Source organism: Lepisosteus oculatus, chromosome 8 (assembly GCF_040954835.1).
Source record: "Lepisosteus oculatus isolate fLepOcu1 chromosome 8, fLepOcu1.hap2, whole genome shotgun sequence".
NCBI classification, from domain to species: domain Eukaryota; kingdom Metazoa; phylum Chordata; class Actinopteri; order Semionotiformes; family Lepisosteidae; genus Lepisosteus; species Lepisosteus oculatus.
In genome coordinates, this window is record NC_090703.1 from 40,421,898 (window position 1) to 40,446,789 (window position 24,892).

Below are 24,892 nucleotides of genomic sequence, written 5' to 3' on the forward strand. Positions count from 1 at the left end.
CACTGTACATTAATCCAATGATTTATCTAAACCGTCTTCATGTGAGATGACGGTTGAAAGACGTTGAGCTGACAGCAAGTAGATAAATAATTCTTACGTGTTTGTGTCAGGTTTTATCGCATCTCTCTCCCATATTTCTCTGAATTGTTTTTTCCAGTTTGTAGTCTAAGGCTTTTATGCCTTAACTACTATTTGTATATGTAGCATCATTGTTAAGCAGATTTATATTGCGATGACAGTATGTATGGGTTAACCAGACAGCGGTGATTGCGTGATCTTCAATTTTAGGTTCCGATGACAAATGAACCCAACGACAGTGGCTGACAGGTAAAGCGAAGAGCACAGCAGAAAGTCGCCGTGCCTGCGCGTGCTGGTAGCCTCGTTTTCACTCTAACATGGCCGCACGTATGGGAAGGGCCTATTAGCTCTTGCGTGTTGCGGCGGATGTGCATCCCAGCGACACTCCCTCTTTGTGAACCCGTGGGCTCGGTGGACAGTCTTCCTCGGAGCTTCGGCCGCTGCGGCTGTCAGTTTAGTTTGTGGTTCGGTCCAATATGGCGGCGGACGGATGGAAATACTGATGACAGTCCGAAAAATCGCCTCGATTTGTACGATGGTGAGCCTTTTTTCTCCTATTCTCCCCTTTCACCGAGCAGAGCCGGTGTCCCGCGGCCGCAGCCCGGTGTGTTACCGGAGTCCGGCAGCGATGCGGTAGATCAGCAGTGGAGTTGTTTTCCAGGAAGTCCCCCCGCCCCTGAGTCAGGGCTCAGTAGTAACACAAGTGTGACCGCGGCGTGGGTGGGTTGGTTTATTATTATTAAAGCACTGAGACGAATAAGAAACTGCTTTTCAGGCAGATTAAAGTTGGTTAGAAACCTACCAGCACTGGAGTCCCGATCTGTCATATGGCCGCATTAAAGATACTTGGAACCCCCTGGACTGTGTGTTTGGGAGGGAGATCGATTGTCCATTTTATTTTTAACTTGCAATAATAAAAATAAAGCAGCATGGTGACAGATATTTACTTTTGTTCGGAGTTACGTTTCATTCAGATCCTCCAGATGCAGGAAGGACGCTGCTTTTATTTTACAAATATGCCGCCCCTTATTAAACAAACATTTTCTTGCTGGCGTTGGTTCAGTTTTAAGTGCGGAGGCGTGTTTGCTGAGCGGACTTCAGCGGCTGTACACTGTGATGAAGTGAGCTGTGCAAATCGTGATCTCCGTGACCCTCTGGACGGTTCAGTGAGCTGAGCTACGGGTGTTGCATTTGTATGCCGGCGCTGCAGTGCAGAACGAGTCAAACTGACTCTCGTTTCAAGCGAGGGGCTGTTTTACAGCCGGCATCCCCCTTAGTCTGCGTTGCACCTGTGGACAGTCTGCGAGTGCACGATGGGAGGAGAGATTAGACCCGGTTCCGAAACCGAGCATGCATACATAATCTGTCTCAAAACTGCCGCTTTTCAAGCGCCACCTTTTAGATTCGTTGGCGTGTCTCAGGCAGAAAGCAATAGAGTGATCGTACAAGAAGATATAAAGCATAAATTGTCTTCAAATAATGGTTTGAAGTTGCCCCTTTTAAGTTATATTTAAAGTTTATCTTCCTCACCCTGTTGGTTCAAGAACAAAATAAACACGTGTCTGCAGTGTAAAACCTTTGAAAGATAGTATTTTATTTTCCAGATTAGTTATTATGAAATGTTACAGTTAAAATAGGGACTATTGATATTTATCTTGGAATGGTGCAATAAACCGTTCGATCTGTGATGTGTTTTATGAAGAAAAGGACTTGTAGGTTGTTTTGTTTATTAAAAATAGTTTTGAAATGATGAAGGCAGATTGACCTGGTCTCATTACAATTTTAATGCTCATTACCAAATCAGACCGATCTTGTTATCATCTGCATATGTCCATAATCATTACTGGCCTTTTTAAGAACATAAGACAAGTCACAAACATAATTGTTTGATCCAAGAATTCAACCATTTCTTAAAAGAAGCTAGGTTATCAGCTTCAACGGCATCATCTGGCAGCTTGTTTCACAGACACATAGCTCTTGGTGTGAAGACGTGACTCTTGTCGAGCTTGGAGGATATTATCGAGGTGTTTCTGAAAAGAAGCCAGGTTACAATGTGGACTGGCATCTTGTTGCAATTTGCCTTCTGTAAAGGACGTGGTTGGTATTTTTTGTGCACATATTTCTGTGAAAACTGCAGATTCAGAACAAGAGTAAAAGTTGTATAGCGCCCTAAAACTATTTTCTTTTCACTTTAAATCTGCATCCACGCTTATGAAGAGTTAAAGAACATGTCTAGGGATGTTAATATGTGCACATTTGTGGTACTAAACATTTACTCAGCGACAGATGTGATAAAAAATGACTTAATCTGTGGAAACGAGACAAAAGTAAGTCTTCTATCAACAATTAGAAGTCTTTTATTCTACAGATTTATACTGTAAGAGCTGTTTTTTTCCGTATTCTGTAGAAACATATTCAAGAGACTGTCAAAGAAATAGATTTGCTTAAAAATCCATTTATCCACGTCATTCTAAGGATTGCTTTTGGTTTTGGATTGTTATTTCAGGATTTATCGCCGAGTCGAATCGTTCTCTCGCCTCTCTTGGCACCTGTGTTATGTGTCTGCATTCTTTTCCCATTAGTGACAATGAAAGGCCCATGATCCTGTTGGTATACGTGGGTAAAGTATATGAGCAGTTAAGGAAAGATTGCACGACTTTATAAGCACACTGAATGTAAATTTTAGCTGACCTTCCACTCTTGCGCTGTGCAGAAACCGCTCAGGTTGAGAAGAAAAACCTGATCCGCAGGTCCTGAGGAAAGCTGACGGTCATGTCTGAGTCCCGTGAGCACTGTGCCCAGAGGGTCCGAGGGAGTCAGGTTCAGTGATGTGTCTCTAAGGGCCTTTAAGATAAAGGAAGCTGTCTTTCTGTCTCTTCCAGGGCGCCAATGCCTCAGCTTTGGAGAAAGAGATTGGACCGGAACAGTTCCCCGTAAATGAGCACTACTTCGGCTTGGTCAATGTAAGTGCCCTCTACACTCCTAATCAGTCACTGTCGTGTGGATTTGTCTTAAGGCCCTGGGCAAGGACACGGCTGATGTGTATTGTATCTGCTTTGTTTGTTCTGGTTGATGCTTGTCAGTGGAAAAAAAACATGGCTGTCTCAGAAAGTGTGCTGAACTCCCAGGTAAAAATACTTCTGTCCATTTTTTTAACCGCTTTACCCACAGGGTTGGGGGGGGACAGGGACGGGGACGGAGCCTATCCCAGCAAGCAGTGGGTACAAGTGGATGCACAGACATGCACACACTCATACCAGGGCTGATTTTTCCCAGAAGCCAATTAACCTACCAGTATGTTTTTGGACTGTGAGTGGAAACTGGAGCACCTGAAGGAAACCCATGCAAACAGTGTGAGAACATGCAAACTCCATGCAGATAGGACCTCAGGTCTTCGAGGCAGCAATGATAAGCACTGGGCCATCATGCTGCCCCAGGAAATGTATAATTTGATATGTTATATCAGGATGCTTGTTGTGAGCAACAACAAATTAGGTTCATTGGGGCATTTTGGAACTAAGGCAAAAAAACTCCCATCAGTATGGTGCAGGGAACTTAAGAGAAAACTAGTCTTACCAGCAACTGTTTAGATGAATTTATCTTCATTTGCACTGCTGCTGTCTCTGTCAGAGTGCTCCTTGGCATCTGTGAGGTGTTCTGTCAGTGTGGGGGGCCGTGTGTTCTAGAACCACTAACTGCGTGTCTGAAGATTCTGACAAGGAGTTTCTGGAAGCATCTGCCGGGATGAGTCATATTCTCTTTCCCAAGTGTTTCTCACTCCTGCAGTCTCCTGACTTGGATGTAGCGAAATTTCAGTAGTGTGAGGTGTTCTGTTTCCACTAGATGAGCATCCCAGTCAGACCTGACTGCTTGCATCTTCAGAAGGTTTCATTCTTTTTTTTTGCAGTCCTATGGAAATGTATGTATGTAGAAGTCGATGTGAGAATTAAAAGCTGATTGTTTTTGAAAGAGAGATTGCGCAGTAAGTAGATTAGGGTGTTCCAGAGCTCCTAATTAACACTAATCTCTTGTTGGCTAATTTGTACATCAGGGAGAGCCTTGGAAGGAAACTCTGGAGACTTTGTGATTCCGTTAGAATATGTATAAAGTCATCATATAGTACAAAGCATGACACTCTGAGGCACCAAAAATAGTCTGCTGTTTGATTTACTTCTCTTGGGTGTTTGTTAATGTTACTGGTGAGTTTGAAGAATAATAATATTCAAATACACAATGTTTGCTATTTAAAACAAATTGCTTTAAATAGATTGCAAGGGCAAAATTTGGTTTCGGTACCAATAGTAAAAAGGTGCGTTTTAAGTTCAGGGTAAAATAATTTGTCTCTCTGAGAGTCGGAGGAAGGGCATTTAACAACAACAACAGAGCAGCAACAGAAAAACCACAGTCACCTAAAGTCTGAGATTTAGTCCAGAGTACAGTAAGCAAAGGACCAGCCTCAGCTGAGTGGGAGGGAGCCAGGTTATTAACAGCCTTGCAAGTCGGTACTAAGGTCTTACATGACTTTAGAAACATCCAGTGTAGAGATTTAAATGTGGAAGTGATATGCTGCCACATGGGTCTGGTGTGATGGTGTTAGAAGACTAGCTGCAGAGTCTTGGACATATTGCAACTTACTTACTGTGTTGGGGAGCCCATAGAGCAAAAAGTAGCAGAAATCAAGCCTTGATGTTACTGTATAAATGCATGACTCAAACATTCAGCATCGGACACTCATAGAAACGACCTAATACCGGCGGTATTTTCCTTAAGTGGGGGGGGGGGAGATGTCAAAATTGTCATCCTGGGACTCAAAAGACAGCAGATCACGTTTGACTCCCAGATTTCTGACTGCAGCTAGTGATTGAACGTAGAAGCCTTTGCTTCATTACTGTCAATCTGTCCGGCTTTTTCAACTGACATTTGCTACCCACTAGTACAATTTATTTTCTGTCACTATTTAACTTCAAGGAATTCGATATCGACCAGATCTTGATATCATGCAGATAAATGATAAGTGAAGGAGGCAGGAGGTCAGAGGGGGGAAATGTTTTAATGTAAATCTGAGTGTCATCTGCATATCTGTGAAACTGAAGATCATGTTTGCATATAATCTGACAGATAGGAAGCATATAAGTGAAATGCAGAGGGCCCAAGACTGACTCTTGTGGCACACCAGGATTGACTGAGGCCGTGGGGGAATCATGAGGAACAAGGGGAACAAAAGACTTTCTGACCAGAAAAGACCAGAACCAGTTAAAGCTACTACCATTGATAGACAAAAATGTTGGCAAGCCTTTGAGCACCACAGAATGATTTGCAATATTAAAAGACACACGCAGATCAACAAGCATAGGAGTACTTATAGAGAGAGTCAAATGCAGCAGGCAAATCATTCACAACCCAGACAAGAGCAATCTCAGTGCTATGATTAGTGCGAAAACTGGACTGGAATGGTTAAAAAAATCATTAGCTCTCATGTGAGCCTGTACTTGATGTGCAACCACACATTCTTAAACCTTAGGTCGAAATTGTAAATGTAAAATTAATGATTGATGCAGTCTTCAAAGCATTAGGGACCAGACTCAAGGAAAGAGGACTGTTGATAATATTGACAATTTAAGGGCAGATGTCTGGCAGGCAGCCATTCAATAAAGAGGTAGGGATGGGATCTAGGCAAAAGAAGATGTTTTACAGCGGTTAATTTTTGTAAATTGATCTGAATCAACTAGAAATCCAAAACTTGGTACAGAGGGAATGTCAATGGGATAAGTACGGCTCAAATAGTTGTCCAAATCGGATGTAATGCTAAGGCTTGATTAAGATAATTGTAGATTTATAGATTAATCTTGGGTTGAAAAAATAAATTAAAAGAGGGGTCAGGGATAACTAAAATTGTTGTTAACTGGGGTTGAGAAATATCCATACTGATTTTCAGTGCCTTCAATATATCTTTATCTCAGTCTTTAAAGAGAAGAGGCTGCATGATCTCAGGACAAATTGCTGATTTTGTGAAATTTTACTTCTCCTTCATGATTTTGTTTCCCCTGAATGGTATAAATCTCTGTTTTACCATTTTTCTTGGCTTCCAGTTTGTGTAATTCTTTGTTCATCTTGTACTTTTTTTTTTAGTTTAAAGTTTAAAAAGTACCATCTTTGCCTTGTATCTTGCATCTTATTGTAAACTACTCCACGTTCTTGGATTAAAAATGGTCGGCCAGAGTTCAGTCACGTCTTGTTTACTAAATTCCCTTTTAATTAGCTGATTTTAAGAGACTTTCTTTAAAAAAAAAAAACTTTTTTTTAAATATCAATGAGAAGTGCATATGCAAGTGTTTTGCATTATTGTGTGGTTCATTCTTTTTAAAAGGGTAATTACAGCCATGCAATTGTACTGGAGTATAGATGACGATGGTTTTATGTGCTGTATAGCAGAACTTTGAACGGACATTTCTTCATTTTTAATCAGTTTCTCCACCCTACCTTTAGACTCCAGTGTCTTTGCCAGAAGAGTATAACTGTCTGGTTAAAAAGGCCAACCACAGCATGGTAACTATACAGTTCAGTAGCTTGGTTATTTTTAGACGCAAGTTCATGACCTGCTGTAAAATGAAGTTGCAGTGTTTTGGGCTGAGCGACTGAATTCCATAACTATCTGCTGGAATGTGATACGGAAGGCTGCAGTATGGGAACTTGTGCCATATCCCTTCCAACTGTCTCACTAAACTGGCTTCGGTAAATACACACCAGAGAACAGATTTGAGCTGCTGGTTATATCTACGGCACAGTGTGGAGCAGTAGTCAGGGCTCTGGAGTCAAGGTAATGGGTTCAAATCTCAGATGATGCACTTCTACAGTACCCTTGTAAATCACTGTGGATTAAAACGTCAAAGTAGTAAGTAAATTTGTAAGTATGCAGTTATATACAATATACAATAATTAGAAATTGGGTCAGAGAACCCAGTGTATTTAAAATGAAGGTACCCCAAGCACATACACATTCATTAAGCAATCGTGCCTGCTTTACTAGCAAAATAAGGGTTTTCATAGCTCTTGGAAAATGTCCTCATCAGTGTACAGTACTAAGCAATCTCATAGTATCACAATCACAGATTTCAATATTGTTGTTTTCCCTCGGTTGGCCTGTATGGGATTCTGTAAGGCTTTTTGGCAGGATGGTGTATTTTGTGCGACTTGAATGATTTCCTTTTCCCTTGTGTTTGTGCAGTTTGGCAACACTTGCTACTGCAACTCGGTCCTGCAAGCACTTTACTTCTGTCGGCCTTTTCGGGAAAAAGTGCTGGCCTACAAGATCCAGCCCCGGAAGAAGGAGAGCCTCCTGACCTGCCTGTCCGACCTCTTCAACAGCATCGCCACGCAGAAGAAAAAGGTGGGGGTCATCCCTCCCAAGAAGTTCATCTCCAGGCTGAGGAAGGAGAATGGTAAGGGAGCCTCTCCTATTGCGTCCTTTACTGACCGAGCCTCTCTGGTGTTTCAAGATATCCTGTGCTCTTGGGGTTCACAGTGTACATACAGTGGCATCCATAGGAGGAGGAGCAGGACAGTCACATGTCCACTGGGTATAAAACGCTCTGTCTCAAATAATCTGACATGCCTTTCCTGTTTGCAAAGAAACATTTTTCAGTGCTATCTATTTTATTGCTAAAGCTGTGGTGGTAATAGTGTAGCATTAGAAAGGAAACAGACGGGAAATAGCCGATTGACACACCTCTTTCATCAGGTGGCCAATAGGTTATTGATCTTGGAGCGTAATCTGAGATTTTTTATAGGATTGCCCATGATGGAAAATCAGAACCATGACATGATGGTGTGTTAGAGACATAGGCAGTACATCTGTTCCAAGTCCAGAATCTGATCTCTGTTGGCTTCTTTTGGTTTCAGTGCCCTTGTTGATTTTGAACTAAATAGGCTGGACTGACTCCATCAGGCCTCTTAGGATTTTGACTTCCTCTATTTACTCTCCTTGGAGTTTTCTGGGTTCCTGCCCGGGGACCTTTGATTTAATCTGTGTCTTTAGGAATTATCTTGTAGTCCTGGCTTTGAGATCAGCTCTGCATTGGCTACTGTGTGTGGAAAGTTTTGCCACTTGTGTCCTTTGTCATGCTGTCATGAATAAGTAGCCACAAATAAAACGGCAAAGTATTTTTTCTTAAACCTCTGAGGGCAAGGATCCAAACTGGGATAAGAGCTTCTGGTTTATTGGATTAGCAGGCTTGTTGTAGCGAGGAAAGATCCAGGCTTTACATTTTTGTTAAACGCCAGCATTAACAAAGAAGCTAAAAAACTGTCTTGACTTTAGGGTACGTTGCTATTTGCAGCTCATTTTCAGTGTTATCCCCAGTGGAACAGAAACAGTAATTCTCCTCCTATGTTATCAGAAATCAGAGCACAAGACCAGTTGACTATGTACTAGTGTGCCATTTACAGATCAGTAAAATCTAATTACATCCTAAGACAGTTGTAGAGTAGCTTGTAGTGACCTACTTAACTGAGTTGTAGCCTTTCAGTGTGCAAAACTGTGCTTTTCATTGGTTTCCGGGGATTTCTGTAGACATGCAAGACATGTAAATTATGTTCTGGCACAGACAGGACTCTGAAGAGTTCTCCCATTTTGAGAAGGTGGTGTGCTACTGTGAGGTTCAAACTGCTATTTATGAGTGCAAAGTTTTAGCAAAAGTAAAGATCTTGCCCAGAAAGCTCTCATTAGAGGGCACCTTCTTCAGTTCTTCCTGCCCCTTTGTAATTTCACTGGTGGCATCTTCTCAGGAATTTCCAAGTAAAACAGGAAATAATTAAATTGAAGTGTCAGATTTTATAGGTTTTAGAGGTGAAGATCAAGTCACATTTTCTGTCGTTTGGAGAAAATGACCGATAATGAATATAATGTTTTAAAAAACACATTTGTCTGAGAAATTGTGTATCTCTGGAGATCAGCTCTAGGAGTTTCTTCTGTTTGCCAAAATCTGAAAACTTCTGACAACATTAACAACCCTTAAAAGGTTCAGAATAAAAATCACAGGTATACTTGGCATGCCGCTAATTTCCCTAAGAAAACCAAAACGCTATTGAAGCTTGGGGCTCAAGAGAATGGAGTTCCAAAAAACACAGATTTAACCAGATTGAAGGTATCGGCACGTCCTGTTTTGAAAAACGCTCCCTCTGGTGAACAGCACAGGTTGCTGAGCAAAGCTCAGCGTGTGGGGGGAAGGGAAGGGGAAGTGAAAAGCTCACCGGCAGGCTGGGAGGCAGAACAGGGGTGCCCCAGCTTTGCCCTGCCCCCGGGAAAACATTTCCCCTGTCACGTGAGGCCTGCCGGGCCTGCAGGCCTGTGTTTTGGCCCTGAGCTGTTGCTATAGCAACGCTAGCCAAGCAGAAACGCAGAGCTCAAATAAAGCATGCAGTTCACTTCTCGGATGATCTGATTTTAGGAAACCCTTTCCCAGCAATTCCCCCAGACTGTTGCGCTTCAGGAAATATTTTGAGGTGGGCTTTAGTTCCTAATATGGAATAGTTCCACAGTTCATTTTGCCAGGGTAGGGGATATTAGTGTCTCTAGACTGACTTCTGTGTACATTTTCAATCACTTTAAATTTATGTAAACTTTAAAGCAACTATTTCTCTAGGAGTGTTTTGGTTTTTAGTTTTTGTATAATGACTTAAGTATCACATTAACCAGCTTCAGGCACCTATTTTCTGACAGCATTGAGAAGTTTTTGTTGTGTATACAGTTACATCTAGATTAAAGAGTTAAACAGGGTGGTGGTGCTGCCTGTTAATTGCTGGTTTCTTTGGGTGGGAGTCCAAAGTCTTTAGAAATGCAAGCATATGTATGTGGAAACATACATTACAGGTGAAAACCCTCTCGCGCAATAAAAACCGGTTAATAATAAGGGAGAACAGCATTACAATTACATAACAGTTTATGTTGTTATAATAAGAATAAGCAGATTTTTCAAAAGAAATGTAAACTATGTAAAACAATGAACACTGTTTACCATCAAGCTGGTAGGTTTTGATAAATGAAGAGCTTCTCTTCTCTTTGTAGTTTTTATATCAGGCAATTTCTTTACACTACACTCCTTTCACGAGAACAATAGATGCATCAGGTTCAGATTTCCTTACAGTTCTAGTTTCTGACTCGCACTCAGATTAACACGCTTCCTTTTCTCACCCCAGTCAGTGTCCAGAAGGGATTTACTCCCCTTACATCTGCATAGAAAACGAATCTTGACTTGGGTGAAGGCCAGAAATGGAGGACTTGACTCCTTTGTGGGCCCATTAAAGTGAGGTGCTGCTGTAATTGAAACAGCTGAAGCGCACACATGCTTAAGTGCTCGATGTGACTGGTGACCCACAATGGGGCTTCCTTTCTTTTCATTTTAGTGCCACACCTGACCCCCCCCCCCCAAGAGAACACTTGGAAGAAGAAACTGGGATGATTTAAAAATCTTAGAGGGTATTCTTTGGCAATGCATCTCCCAAAAGACCCAATTAAACGAATTATCTGACATGCACTGATACAGTTCAGGTGGGTAGCTGCGTCAGCATGCTTAGGCTGCAAAGGAACAAGTAAAGGTTTATTCCATGCTGAAAAGAGAAGGCAGAAAACACAACGTTTTGGCTGTGGAGCCTTCTTTGGGTGTCACACAAGCACCGATACCTTTTCACGCACTGATAAACTCCAACAGAACTGCAAAACTGAGCTTCAGGTGATGTGGTAATAACCAAAAAAATAGGTCGTAATTACGCACAGGATGTCCAGTAAGAAGGATCAGGTTTTTAAATGCCACGCAGCTGCAATGCTTATCTTCTGTTCTGCACTGGCACAGAGCACAAGCAAAGACAGCTTTTTCTCTCACTGGTCCTTCGGTAACAGCTGAGGGTTGTTTGCATTGTTCGCCACTCGCAAAATTTTGGTACCGCTCTCCTGCCAGGGTAGCTAATTAACCCAAATTTGATTTGGAAATCGGTGAATTAAGGAGCGTGTTATTCCAAAGTAGTTTCTGGAGAGCGGTGCCAATCGTATCTATTCCCCACTGCCTTAAATAGCTTGCTGTGTTTTCCGCTTATCATTTCACTGGGACATATGACTTTGTTTTCTGCTAACGAATTACTTGGGGAAAAAGAAACTGGGATTTGAGAGGGTTTTCATTCAATTTGATCATTTTCAGACTTCATTCTTTTGCTGACATATATGTAATGGGTTGCCAGATCTAGTTTTGGGCTACCTTTGGGAGTCGAGAAGATCCTTTCAATTGTTGCCCTGGCGAAAGAGAAGCTCCGAGGTGCACGAGATGTACTGCACCAGAGAGGAGGTTCTGGAGAATAGTCATAAATCTCACTGAGCTGTCGTGTTTATTTCTGTGTTCTTTAGTGGGAGGTCAGTACTCAGCAGTTTCCCTGTTTCAAACGACTCAGCGATATTCCGGGGCGCCCCTGAAAACTTGTAACCAATATTTTTCCTGTGGAACTTTTCCAAACCCCGAGACATTGTTTGGGTGAACAGACTTTGTGCTGTGCCTGAAAGCCAAGAAGTGTCAGCACTCAAACCTTCTGCCCCCTTTTGCAATAAAAATTCAATTTTAAGTTTCAATATATCTCTTCTAAGTGTAAAACCAGGAAGCACACATTTTTCTGTTAGTGGATTGTAGTGCAGCCTGAAGACCAATTGGCTCAAGTGGGAAAAGAAGATATTATTATTCTAATTATATTATTAATATTATATTATATGTTAATATCATTATTAAAAGGTGGTTGCTTTTTACATTCAAGACATACTTGAAGTTCCTGCCTCTGTTGTTCTCTCCTTTCGGTGGAATCCTGAGGCTGAATTTGCAAGAGGCCTTTTTAATGTGAGATAATTCTGTAATCGCATCCAGAGAGAAGACTTTTTTTAGTCCTTTGGAAATGTACTTCATAATGCATTGCAGTAGTGTCGTTCGTGTGCTTTTCTAGTATTTACCGTGCCGCCCCCTGAAAAAAAATACAGAAGATTTTTCTCCTCTTTCTCATTCCACATCCCGTTCCACTTGAGCCTTTCAGCCTTTTCCATTTTGAGCCAGGTCTCTCTGCAGTGTCTTTTCAAGCTGTCGAGGGTAGACATCTCAGTACTGCATGCGACTTCAACCTACTGCATCCTCAGCAAAAAAAAAAAAAAGCACTTTGCACATTTCTGAATCATGGCAAACGGAGATCTGCAGTGCGCAAATGAGAACAAACACAAGGGCTAAAACTTTTCTTGTTTGTTGATGTCGGGTAGTGCGACAGGCCATAAAAATAAGGATAAATACCTTTGTATCGAAGAACAGTTCAACAAAAACGTGTTTCATCCCATCCCTTTCACCAGAATATTGGTGAAATATCCCTTTTATGAATATTGAAAGAAGAAATTAGGAAAATTGCAAATATGGGCAGCAGTCCTTTATGCAAAGTGTTGTGGGAGGCTGGAACAAGCTGCTCAGCCATGTCGTGGAAGCTGCTGCTCTCTGGCTTCTTTCAAGAAACACCTGGAGCCTTGGATCAGTGAGCTACGAACTAGTAAACGAGTTACAAGGGCTGAACGACTTCATCTTGTCGATAACCTTTCTCCCATTCTTTATCAAGGCTACCACCTTATCTTAGTGCATAGAGAGCACTGTATACCCTTCTACAGTGTTGTTTTTGTGATCCTTTGTAGTTGTACATATTAATAAGTGTCCTACAGGGAAGACCATAATTGCATGAGCTTGTAGAGTACTAAACAGCGAAGCCTGCAAGCAAACCCACCTCAGCAGAAATCTGATCAAATCTGGTTTCGATTTGTGCCTTAATCATCCAGATCCCTTTCTGAAATCCACCATTTTCCACCCTCCCTTCAGAAGGCATTCCCCGGCTCTGACTGTGTTGTTTCTCGTTGGTGTCTCTTGGGCGCGCGTCTGGCTGGTCCCACCAGAGCTGTTCGACAACTACATGCAGCAGGACGCCCACGAGTTCCTCAATTACCTGCTGAACACCATCGCGGACCTGCTGCAGGAGGAGCGGAAGCAGGAGAAGCAGAACGGGCAGCTGCAGAACGGCAGCGTGGGCAGCGAGGAGGCTGACAAGCCGGAGCAGACCTGGGTCCACGAGATCTTCCAGGGCACGCTGACCAACGAGACCCGCTGCCTCAACTGCGAAGCGGTGAGAGAGAGAGAGGTCCCCACCCTTCAAGCAGGCAAAGGCTTGAATATTGCAGTAGGAAGTAGGAAGGAACGGTTTTGCAGAGGTGTCGGAGGGCAGGTTTAGTAGCTTAACCCTGAGATCACCCGTCTCTCTGACCTTGGGTCAGTTTGGCAGCTGATCTGTAGGTAAGGTGTGAACAGTTTGTGTCCTTTGGGGATTTTAGGTGTGCAGGTTGACAGGATCCAAGTAATCCTGGAATTATTTCAACAAGCAAAGTAGTTAAAAAGGATTGTCTTTAAATGCGGCGCCTTGCAAAAGTTTTCTGACCCTGTAAAAGTTTTCAGTTGTTGCTGGATTGCAAATGATACGCATCTTTTTCCATCGTTCTTAGTTTTTTGCTTTTCTGAAAACCATATGCTGCCGACTAACTCATTTTGTCTTTAAAAATGTTCTGTTTGAACATGAGAGTTTGCCACAAAAATGCTGACTGGAAAAAGATATGTATCATTTGTAAATGATGTTTAAAAACTGCAAGGTACTGCATTCAGGCTGACACGAATAACCTGCTCCTCTGTGGCTCTTCTAAAACAAACCAGCTCTTGTCCTTCAGTGGTATTTCAGCGTCTTTATCTGAATTTTTAATATTGGCATGATACGGTACTTTTTATCACAAGCTATTCTTTCGTTTCACAGGTCAGCAGCAAAGATGAGGATTTCCTTGATCTCTCTGTGGATGTGGAACAAAACACCTCCATAACCCACTGTCTGAGGTGAGCTGAGACCCACTGTTCAGGCACCTGTGCGCTGGTGTAGGTTCGTTTTTAAATTGTTGTTTTTTTCCCCCTCTTTCTTTGTCTTCAGGGGATTCAGCAACACGGAAACCCTGTGCAGCGAGTACAAGTACTACTGTGAGCAGTGTCGGAGCAAACAGGAAGCACAGAAGAGGTCAGCTCCCAGAACAGTTGATTTTTGATTTCTGCCACAGCCTTGTGTGAGGGTGGGGGGGTTTCCCTGCTGGTGTGACTCCAGTGGCTTCTGGTTAGCATTGGCATATAAGATAAAACTGCCCTAAAACTGTTTCTCAGTCCACCTTTTCACTCCATCTGCAGTTGCAAAAGGTATTGGACACTGTAAAAACACCTTGTCATTGCCAATCACTCTTACTTGCTGTTCTTTTTTTAAAAAGCCAGGAGATGCTTCAGAGAAGCCCTGTTGTTTATGGTACCCTCTCAGTCCTAAAGTCACCAGTCAGCTGGTCTCCACGTGGCACTTAGTACTACTGCGCGTGTACCGTTACTACGGAGAAAGGGCCGCACAGTTGCTAGGGTCTCCAGTCAAACCAGACCCCTCCAGACAAAAGGGGATTTTTGAGACTGAAAAGAGTAACCATTACGCCTGATGTTAAATGGATTAATTACAGGGAGAATCCCGACAATAATGACTACAAAGAAAACCAAATAAGCTTAATCACTGTCGCTATTAGTATTTTTCTTCACTTCACGTTTCTTTAATATTTCATATTTCTTAATTTTTATTTCAGTGACTGGAGAGGCTGGAGCAGTAGTTTACTATTCAGCAGACAAAAGGCAGCCTGTAAATTCTAACACAGAGAAAAGTAGCAATGCAGTTCAGTTTGTAAACTGTTTCATTTAGTGCATTGCTCATATGATTAAATCTAATTAACAGTGATTGATCAGTAAAGACGTTTTGATGAGTCAAGGTATCCAGTTTTCTGGAGTCTAATGGCCACCCCAAGTTTTTTGTTTGGCCTGTATGTGCATGCAGTAATTCAAGCTGTATTCATTACACTGCGTACTGGACGGCACAACATTCAGCCTTCAGCAACATTAATTTGTCTTGATGCCTAAAAATTCGAACTGCTGAAAACTAAGAATGCTTTAAGTGGAAGTCTTTAATGCAGTGCGACGTCCATCCTTTTCTTTAGGATGTAAGAAACTCTTTAACCTTAACATGTGACTATGGCTTTGTTATAATTGAAATTCCATTCTGATCAGCACAATTTCACGTCGGACTGTTTCAGTAAAGCCCTTTCTTTCCTGAGACCAGTGCAAAGCCAGATTTGTGTTTGTGTCGTTTCCAAAACCTCAGTGAAGTCTGATCTACTGCACAAGAGTGATTAGAACAGTGCATTCCCGCTCCATCGTTGGTGCTGTACAAACTGGTACGGTGTTTTCTCAAAGCACGTTAGATCAAATGGCTTATGTTCAGCCAACAGAGTCTGGGCTGCAGGCATGTCACTGGACAAAAATTGTGATTTGGTTTGTTTGGTTTATTCCTGTATGTATGTTTTTGATGCCTGGATTTATTTTGATTGCTCGTGCTTTGTGTTGTGAAGCAGTCTTGGCAGGGCAGCTCAGGTTCTCTCTTCACAAGTGACAGGGTCTGGTATTAGTCCCCCAAAAGGGACTTGTTTTGTTTATTTTCTTAATTAGCAGGGTTTGTTTCTTCACTGCCTCAGTAAACCGCTTTCCACAGGTCTTGTGCCATTTAAGATGCATAGCTTGCCTTGCCCCGTCCTCAGCCCGGGAACTACTGGTTTCTTCCCGGGAATGTCACACGGTGGAAAGAGGAATAGATTCGGAGGCCTTTCCCTGAAGCCGCAGAGCTCTGTCTTGTGTGTTTTTGCGTAGGATGAGAGTGAAGAAGCTGCCCATGATCCTGGCTCTGCACCTCAAGAGGTTCAAGTACATGGACCAGCTGCACCGCTACACCAAGCTGTCCTACCGCGTCGTCTTCCCCCTGGAGCTGCGGCTCTTCAACACCTCCGGCGACGCCACCAACCCCGATCGCATGTACGACCTGGTGGCGGTGGTGGTGCACTGCGGCAGGTGGGCACAGGGGCCAAGCGGAGACCCCTTTTTCATCCGCTTTACCGAGAAGCACAGTTCACCCTTTCCTCTGCTTGATCGCCTCAAAACCACCGTTGCTCCTGCAGTCTCATGATTTCCCAGAAAGCAAGTTTGCTACAGAAACAGTAGAATATGAAAATGAATGAGATCCAAAATCTGTGAATTTGGATTTTTTTTTTTTGCAAGTCCTTTTTAGTGATGTATTATTCATTTCTTCACCTGCTGGAGGATTATAGGATAATTCCACGGTAATAGGATTATTCCGTATTTTGAAATTCAGAGGCAGCCTTTTGCCAGTGATCTGCAAAGTTGTTTATTTTTAGAGATTGTGTTCATGGCTAAGGAGTGGATGGTGTTTTTAATAGAATTTACTGTATACAAAGAGGTATTTTAATGAAGCAGGCCCCAAAGGGGAACATTTACTGTATCAGGTTGTAGAAACAGCAGTCTGTGTTAATGTGATCTGTGGTACCAACATAATGAGAGCTGCTGTACGTACAGAGGAATAGCAGCCAGTATGTATGTCAGAAGAGCCATGTTTAATATTTTTATATGTCCCAAAAAGGTTTTCATTTTATTCTAAATCTGGTTTATTCTCAATTGTAAGAAAGTTTTATCTTAAATTTTTGCTAAAACCTTAACTTAAAATTTACAGACCATAATACCTAGAAATGTAATGCCTTCAGAAGGCAGTTTTAATTTATTTTGCCATGGAGTTAAAATGTCATCTGCAGTATATTTGAGTTTTGTGGTTGTCTCTGTTGATGGGATCGAATTCGCAAGTGTTTTCTTTGGTGTTTACAACTTACTGTCCTCTGCCTCTGCAGTGGGCCCAATCGAGGACACTACATCACCATTGTGAAGAGCCATGGGTTCTGGCTGCTGTTCGATGACGACATTGTAGAGGTATGTCCCAGCCTCTTGTCCTTCTTCGTTATCTGACATTTCACAGAAGGTGGGGGGGGGTCATTGGAGAGCAACTCTGTGGTTTCTTACCCCTTAGCAAGAAAGAGAAGCATATCAATAGAGGAGGGCTTTAAAAAGACCTGCATTTTTGAGGCCAGAGGTGTTTTATTCCTGATTCCTAGAATTACAGATACTGGGATTAAAATCTTAGCTTTATTCTTTCTCAGTCTAGTTTGGGGTGGACTTGCCTGCTTGTGTTGTACTAAATTCAACAGTACAAAGAGATGGAAATGTCCTTGACTCAGTTACAGGGAGTAGGGGGATAAAACCATAAATCTAGCTGAAAAGATTACTTTTTTAAAAAAAATGGGCACAGTCAAATGCCCGTCTTGTTTGAAGTAATTGTATTCAGGATGCTCAAGGGAAATGGTGTAAGCCGATAGTGGGTAACCTTCAATGACAGCCTGCACATAGTACAAGAGAGCTGGTACAGTGCTGAAGTAGCACTGCAGATAGAGGCCTGAAAATTCCACAGGCAGTGTACACTCAGTCCTGGCATGGCACAAACTTACACCTTCCTTTTCCGGAAAGGTAATTGAACTCCGTTTTTAGCACCATCTTGAATGCCCGTCGTATCGAAAGGTCAAAAGATGCCTGTTCCCGTTCCAGATCTCTTACTTGCCTGCTTCACAGAGAGATAAATACAGTAGTCGGAGCCCTGCAGCTATATGTGATCTCATGTACTGTGCAACACAGGTTTCCTCTGGTGCTTCATAAAGACCAGGCCATGGAGGCCCTGAAATCCAGTTGCGTTGATAGTCGGAAGTAATAGAAAACGGAGAGAGTCCCACTGTTGTAGCTGTCGGTACGGTAGGAGCCCTCAGGCGATTACAGGATTTGAGAGATCGGGGGGTGGTCAGTGAACTTCATGGGAAAGGAGCTTTGAGCGGATTAGGATTGAACAGCAGAACGGCACATGGATCTCACATCCTGCTGGGACCCTTTTTCTCTGGGAAAGCCTATCTTATTTTAAGATGTGCTAAAACCCTTGGGATTATATGCGCTTATTTAAAGGAAAGGTTTGTGAAAGGGCTATTCCTCTTTTTTTTTTCCGAATTTGCTTGTCTTCAGCTTCAAAAATCAGGCCTGTGTATTGTGGCAGGTCAGGAACTAAAAAGAGCAGCCCTGAGTCTTCTGACATGTCAGCAAGTGAATTGTATGACAGGGCTAGGAATATGTAAAAATCACCTGAAAACTATAACCTTTTCAGAGATTTCTGTGTGTAAGAGTGCTGATCACTACCCTGGAGAGACTTCTTTGCTCTGTTGAAGATCTTTGATTTAGGGCGCAGTGTGCAAAGATGTTATTTTGTGGAATCCATTTTTGTTAACTATACAATTTTGCTTAAATACTCAAGTGCAATTGTACTTAAGTATAGTATTTCTGGCTTTGACAGTGACAACTAGACTTGTTTTGTTTTAATTTCATGCTATCAGTGATTTCCTAGCTGTGATTGTAAGTCTTCTAGTTTAAAAGGCTTTATTTTTTTCTAATTCAGAGATAATGTTCTAGAGAACTGAAGGAAAAATAATGTGTGTCAACTTTCAAGTCTTTAAGATCTGGGGTATAAAATGTGCTCTGGGTAGCATTAAATTTCCAGTCTGTGCTGATGTAAAAAAGAAAAATTCAACACTTGGCTTTTAAAGCTCTGTGTTGTCTTCTTTAGAATTGGCGTCTTTTAACTGGCTCACCAATTTCCCTGTTGCTCGCTAATTAGGCTGTTTCATGATCAAATAAAATGGGTTCTCTACTGGGATTGAATTATCATATCTCCCTCTTAATTTTGATTAAAGAATATATGCCATAGATACATGCCACATTAAAATGGAAAGGCCAGACTTGCTTTAACACTGTTTTCAATTATCCAATCTGAATCCAACATCTTAGTCAATAGTAGTAGCAGTAATGTTCGGTTTCATTACCTTATGCACACGAATGTGCTCTTTTCAGATCTGTGTATCACCTGACAGAGGAAATGCTTTTCTATGAATTTGAAGGCACTAGTGTGGAATTCAGACAGAATGGTTGCCGGGCATGCACCATATGAACTGTTTAGCCTTTACATTTAAATTTGACAACATCAGTTTTCTTTACTGCTGTTTTTTTAACAGCAAGTCTTTTGTGCGGGAGAAGTTTTTTGTGTGCCAGCCTCTTCTGAAGGATCCCTGAGCTGGCACCTTTCCTTGTTAACCTTTTATATGCCTACAAAATACTCACTTGGACAGAAAGCATCTGTTTACATTGTTCCTGATCGGCTCTTTTGATTAATACAAAGGATGAATTCCAGCATCAAATCCCCCAAATATTCCCGTGGAAAGTTGACATGGTGACAAGTATTTTGAAAAAAAACCCCAATATATTCTTATGTTCAATACCTTTTTTTTTTTAGGAATTCTCGTATTCACAATGTAGCTGTTTATATTCTCAATGATGTGTTTTTATGACTCTGCTTCACATTCCAGTATTCTAACAGCAGCGTGTTAGCCTTCATGGAAACGTAATGACTGACTGCCCGTCTGTGTCGTGTCTTGTCGGATTGAGCTGCTCACCTCCTCAAGTCCTGCCTATACTCCTGCCTCACACTCTCAGTTTTGCGATTCATGGGGTCGAGAACATCTAGACACTCCTAGAGTGTGACTAAAAAGAAAAGGAAGCAGGTCCGGTTATCAAACTCTCTGCTGGTAGAATGGACTCCGGCATTACATCAGAGTCCATATCTATTTTTAATTCCCAATTAGGTGACAGTACTGTCCCAGGGAATATGACACTTTTTAAAACTACAACTATCCTGAGAGAGGGGATCCTCACAGCTTGTTCAGCTCTCAAGGGGATCACATTGCCCCCCTTGACGCATACTGGCTCTTAAAGCACCTGGTACTTTTACTGTACACTCTAGTACTGGTAATTTCACAAAGCGGTCATTTTGGAGAAACTCTTTAGACGTTGCACACGCCTGGATGAATATGTATTTACTTTAATCATGAGGAACACTTCTGTAATATAAATCTATACAGTATTACCTTGTAACTCATGTTTCTCTTTTTTTTTCCCCCCGCTTCAGAAAATAGACGCTCAAGCGATAGAGGAGTTCTATGGTTTAACATCTGACATTTCCAAAAACTCCGAATCCGGATACATCCTCTTCTACCAGTCCAGAGACTGAGGTGGAGAGCGATGGACTGATGGCACTGCAGACAGGAGCTGGGGTTCTGGGTCTGCTGACACCCCTTGAGGGGGTGTCCCATGGAGCTGGGGACTGCTGGGAAGGACCTTCAGACAAGAGCACGTGACGATCTCGGAGAAGAGAAGCCCTCACTCTTAAGTTGTAACCTGTGAAGTGAAGACCTCGTCGAGTCACCTTTTAAGGATGATGACGCTATTTGGTTTTGTTAAGGTTACCAATTGCTATTGGCACTGCTTGTTGCTGTCCAGGCCACAGGACTGCAGCCTTTCTGACACGGAAATAACCTCCAGCCAAGTGAGCAATGTTGAGCTCAGTAGGCTGTGCATTTTCGCACCCTCTGGCCTCATCAGCTCAGCATGCTTTTTGGCTGAGGAAGGCGTTTGGGCACAAGTTTCCTTGTGCAGGAAGCAGTCCTTGCTCTCTGTGCCTCTGAGTCTTCTTACTTCACTGCAACTTGCTGTAAGAGGTTCTGACTCTTAACGGTCGTCACTAGACTGTTTCATTTTTGTTTGGAGAGAGGAAATTAAACCCCAGAATTCCATGCTGAGCACGACAGAATTAAGAAAATTTCCTGTGAAGAATGGATTTCGACGGGAACGTGCTACATGTCCTACCAACTTTGAGGAGATTTGCTCAGGGTACAGGCACTGTTAAGTTAAAAGTGGGTTGTACTGTCGTCGACCTCTTCCGTTATGAATACTCCACAGAAAAATATGTATTGTTAAGTTAACCCTTTTAGGACCTGGGATGGCTAATCTCTTATAGTACTTCTAAAAAGACCTGACCAGGCCTGCTCTCTCCCCATGGATCTCTGTTCTAAACACTACCGTCAACAGGGCTTTATTCGGGTTCTCAGAGTTTTTTGCTATAAAAAATTTGCTAATTGCTATCAAAGAACTAACATTAAAAAAAAAGTTAAGAAAATGCTGCTATATACACAGTTGAATCCATGAATAATTAAAGTGTAAAATTAATCTACAAGGAGTACCTCATAAAGTAATTCTCCTTCTAATATCCCTTTCTTTCTGAACTCATTAGTGAGAAAGCTACCTAGCAAGTCCTGCTTCATAGATGCGTCCTAGTGCCTTATCCCCATGGACTGGGACGCTCTTTACAGCTGTGTAAATGTAAAAATGAAGTGTAAAGCAGAGCCTGCCCAGGAGATAGTCCTCGCACTGAAGTGTTTTTGTCGTGCTGACTGAAAGGGCACACACAGGCTGTTGCCTCCTGTCAACCCGCGGCTCTTCCAGAGCTTGAGAAAAGCAGGAGGGGCTGCTCTCTGCTGCCATTGGGGCTCGGAAAGTGTTCTCGCAGCTGGCAGCGTGCTCCCCAGCTAGAGCATCTCACTGCTTCTCCACAGCCCTGCCCAGGAGGCAAATGTGAGAGTCGGGGCCCTTAGCAACCTGTGTGAGCCACAGAGCTGCTGGCAGATCTCAAAGAGTTAATTCCCAGTTTATCTCCTCCCGCCTCCAGACAAATTGTTTGTATCTGTATGATTTTTACTTGCAACTTTTTTTTTGTAGACTTTTGGTTTATAAGTAACGATACTGACGGAGGGAATATTTTGTCAAATCCAACCCCCTACCCCCTGATTTCTGTAGATCAGAGGGTTTCAAGGTCGGCTCCCGGTTATGTTACCATCATCTGTGTATGAGGATTGGATTTGGAACAATTGTGTTGCACCTTTCTGTCCGAAGAGCCCGGTTGAGTGACGTTGCTCCTGAGAGATACGGGCAGGGCGCTTCACACAGGAGGTGCCGTGAAGAGTGCTGCCAGTGTCTCCGCAGCGACGCTGCTTTCAAGATGGCGTCCAACAAGGCGATACAGCGTGGAAGAGGTTCAGAATCGGAGTCGTCTTGAGTTGGGTTTTTTTTCGTGGTGCAATTGCAAATAAGGTGAAAGATTACAAAAAGGAGGGGCACGCTACTCGGTGTCAGTGAAGAGTAGCCTCTGTGATGGATTAACAACCATGTGCTTGGAAACAGATTGATAATGTTTGCACATCTTTTATCACGCGGCAGTAGGCGTCTCTCATGTCCAGTTGTATGAACGTTTTCAAAGCTGTTGATTTTGGTCCGATAAAGTTATGATGCATTTAGTCAATTAAATTATATTTCCAACCTCTGTGAAGAGACTGGGGATCAAGTTGCCTTTTGGTAAGGCAGAACCGTTCTTATTATATTCACGCCGTGGGCAGGAATGTGTTCTTTAAGCCGGGTCCGTCAAATCAAAAAAAGGCACAAATTGTTCATGCGCTGCTTCAAACGGAGGTCAGGGGGATTTCTGTTTGTTTTGTATATTGTGTAGTCAGCAATCGAAGTTAGAAGTGTTTGGAGGCGTTTAGATAAGAAAGACCAGCGAAATCTGCTGAGCTGCGATGTCGGTGCTGAAAATGTGAGTTGGGCACAGATATCAGCAGAGCAGCGGCAGTCTCGCCGACTGTGGAGAAAGGTTAAAGGGGTGGGAGGATTTCATATCTAGTCTGGTTTGCTCCCTGAAAGCCTACTGTTGCAGGACAGAAATAGCTTTTCCTAAACCCAGAAGCCAGTGACCGCCGCTAGTACAACCCTCCCTGGCTGGCATCCCAGCAGGCCCAGGAGGTTAGAGCTGTGTGATGTGCCTGCAGGCATCAGCACAGTGTCACTTGCATTAGCACTTTCCAGTGGGTCTGTTTCTTTTTCCAGATTAGCACCATCACACCGTTAATTGGCAAGGGCTGCCCCTTTTGTGTTCTTAGTATTTTGGTGGGAAGTCACACTTCTTGCAGGGTGTTGATTCCTGTGTCCCTGCAACAAGTTTTAAACTCGCTTTTGGTTTTCCAGTATATTGATTATGATTTTTTCTCCTTTTCAAAAAAAATGTGGTTAATTCCTGTGTCCTTTCGGTACAGCCCGAGGTAGTTTCAGGTTTACAGGCTCAAATATTTTTCCTCATTACTTGGCTCCAGTTACATTATAATCAACAGTAACAGCTTTATTTTGGTGAGGCGCTGCATGTTAAGTGCTGGTTGCCATTCTCAGTTTGGCAGCCTCACCTGTCTGATAGATTTCACATCTGTGAAGGGCTTTAGAGACGGAGCACAAGTCAATTGGACAGTCTTGCCCATTTTGGTCGTTGGTAGCTTATTGATCCTCAGGTCTCATGCAGCCCTTTCTTCAAAGAAGCCAGGGTATTTGCATCAGTAGCATGGCTTAGTAGTCTGGTCCATATACCTACCAAGTCACTGAATGACTGAATGCTACCATTTGTGTTCTTAGTAATTTGATGGAAAGTCCCTGCTCATTTCAGGAAACATGCATGACTCCAGTGTTGTCCAAAGATATAGGCACCTTTCCTTTTGTGATCAGGAGGTTCTTGCATTTTTTGCCCCTTAGAAGACCAAGTTCCTGAGTATGATTTCTAATTCTTTTATGAGAAGATGGTTGTTGGATTGGATTTAGTCCTTAGTATAATAAGTCACTGGAGGTTGACCCCCCAGTTGTATAGCATACCTACTGTGTGTTATATTCTTGTTGACAGCAATCAGGATGTGTAGCAGGAAAGGCTTTGGGAATCTACCCTGTCCGTGATACACTGCAGACAAAGTTAAGGAGGAGGGTCACCATGGTTTAGTTTGTATTCAGTTTTCCTTTTCCTTAGGAATTGTAAGTAGGAGTGGTTGTGCTTTCCTGGAGAGCATTCACGTGGGTATTCTACTCCAGCGATACCCACTAGAATAGAATGGGTGTTCTGTTACCATCACAGTGGGTAAGACACTTCAGAAACATAGGCTGCATAACCAGAAAAGAGGCATTAGATGCTGTGAATTATTGTGACTATTCCCAGTGAAGAGTAGTAACTGTAAATAGGTGGGCAGATGTGAGGTAGAGTGTGAGGGTCTTCTATTTTTGTGAATTCTAAGAGTATTGAAAAGATATATTTTCCTTTCCTAAATTTCCACTGTTTATATTGTTCTGCCTTCTTTCTAGGCCTGCAGAGTGGATTGGTTTTGGGGTAGCCAAGAGAGGCTGCTCATTGACCTACATGCACCCCAAAACAAATCCACAGTCATGGCTGACATGGCTTATTGGACCTTAGGCTCCATGCAGTCCTGAGTCCTTTCATAGAAATTTCTTTTCAATCCAGTTCAGAGCGCCGTAGCAAACCTGTGGCTTGTCCAGTAGGATGGCTGTTTTCTTTCTGTCTCCATCGGTCAAGGGAGGTATACTGTACCACATTGACAACCGTAACAAAGTGCACTTCTGATCATGAGGTTTCTGTAAGTGACCAGGAACAACAACAGTGGGAGTGGAGGTGGGGCGATTGTGCGGATTTGGATGTGAATCATTCAGGACCCCAACCTCAAAAAAAAAAAAAGGGTCTCAAATAAAGAAAGAATTGGTAAAACAGCTGGTCTGTTGCCTTGTGTTTCTGGAGATGGGGAAGTTCATGAAGCACAGAGGAAGGTCTCGGTGGCACGAGTTTACTTCAGTCCGGGCATTGGAGGTGTGGAAGAGGCTAAGCTTGGAGAAGAGCACGGTTTGAGCCATATTTATTTGCCACTTCATTACATTTATGCCTGACGTGTTCCTGTTGCAGTAGAATTAATGGCCTTATGAAGTGCTATACAGATATTCTGCCCATTCATCCTATTTTC

The 24,892-nt window shown here is 42.6% G+C and overlaps 1 protein-coding gene across 1 annotated transcript; it reads left to right on the plus strand.

Annotated features, from left to right (window-relative positions):
* Positions 1 to 455: 455 nt before the first annotated feature.
* usp12b (ubiquitin specific peptidase 12b) lies at positions 456 to 24,644 on the plus strand. The gene is made up of 9 exons (XM_006632730.3): positions 456 to 616; positions 2,961 to 3,041; positions 7,304 to 7,517; positions 13,028 to 13,254; positions 13,930 to 14,006; positions 14,098 to 14,181; positions 15,888 to 16,085; positions 16,934 to 17,012; positions 20,134 to 24,644. Exons 1-9 carry the CDS (start codon positions 569 to 571, stop codon positions 20,233 to 20,235), a joined length of 1,110 nt encoding a protein of 369 aa, XP_006632793.1. The 5' UTR covers positions 456 to 568; the 3' UTR covers positions 20,236 to 24,644.
* The last annotated feature ends 248 nt before the right edge of the window (positions 24,645 to 24,892 follow it).

What these genes read in the sequence shown, in the direction of transcription:
- usp12b (XM_006632730.3), top strand. Translation starts at nt 569, where the DNA reads ATGGAAATACTGATGACAGTCCGAAAAATCGCCTCGATTTGTACGATG. An exon ending in TCGCCTCGATTTGTACGATG is followed by an intron (nt 617 to 2,960) that starts GTGAGCCTTTTT and finishes TGTCTCTTCCAG; the next exon opens with GGCGCCAATGCCTCAGCTTT. An exon ending in TCGATGACGACATTGTAGAG is followed by an intron (nt 17,013 to 20,133) that starts GTATGTCCCAGC and finishes CCCCCGCTTCAG; the next exon opens with AAAATAGACGCTCAAGCGAT.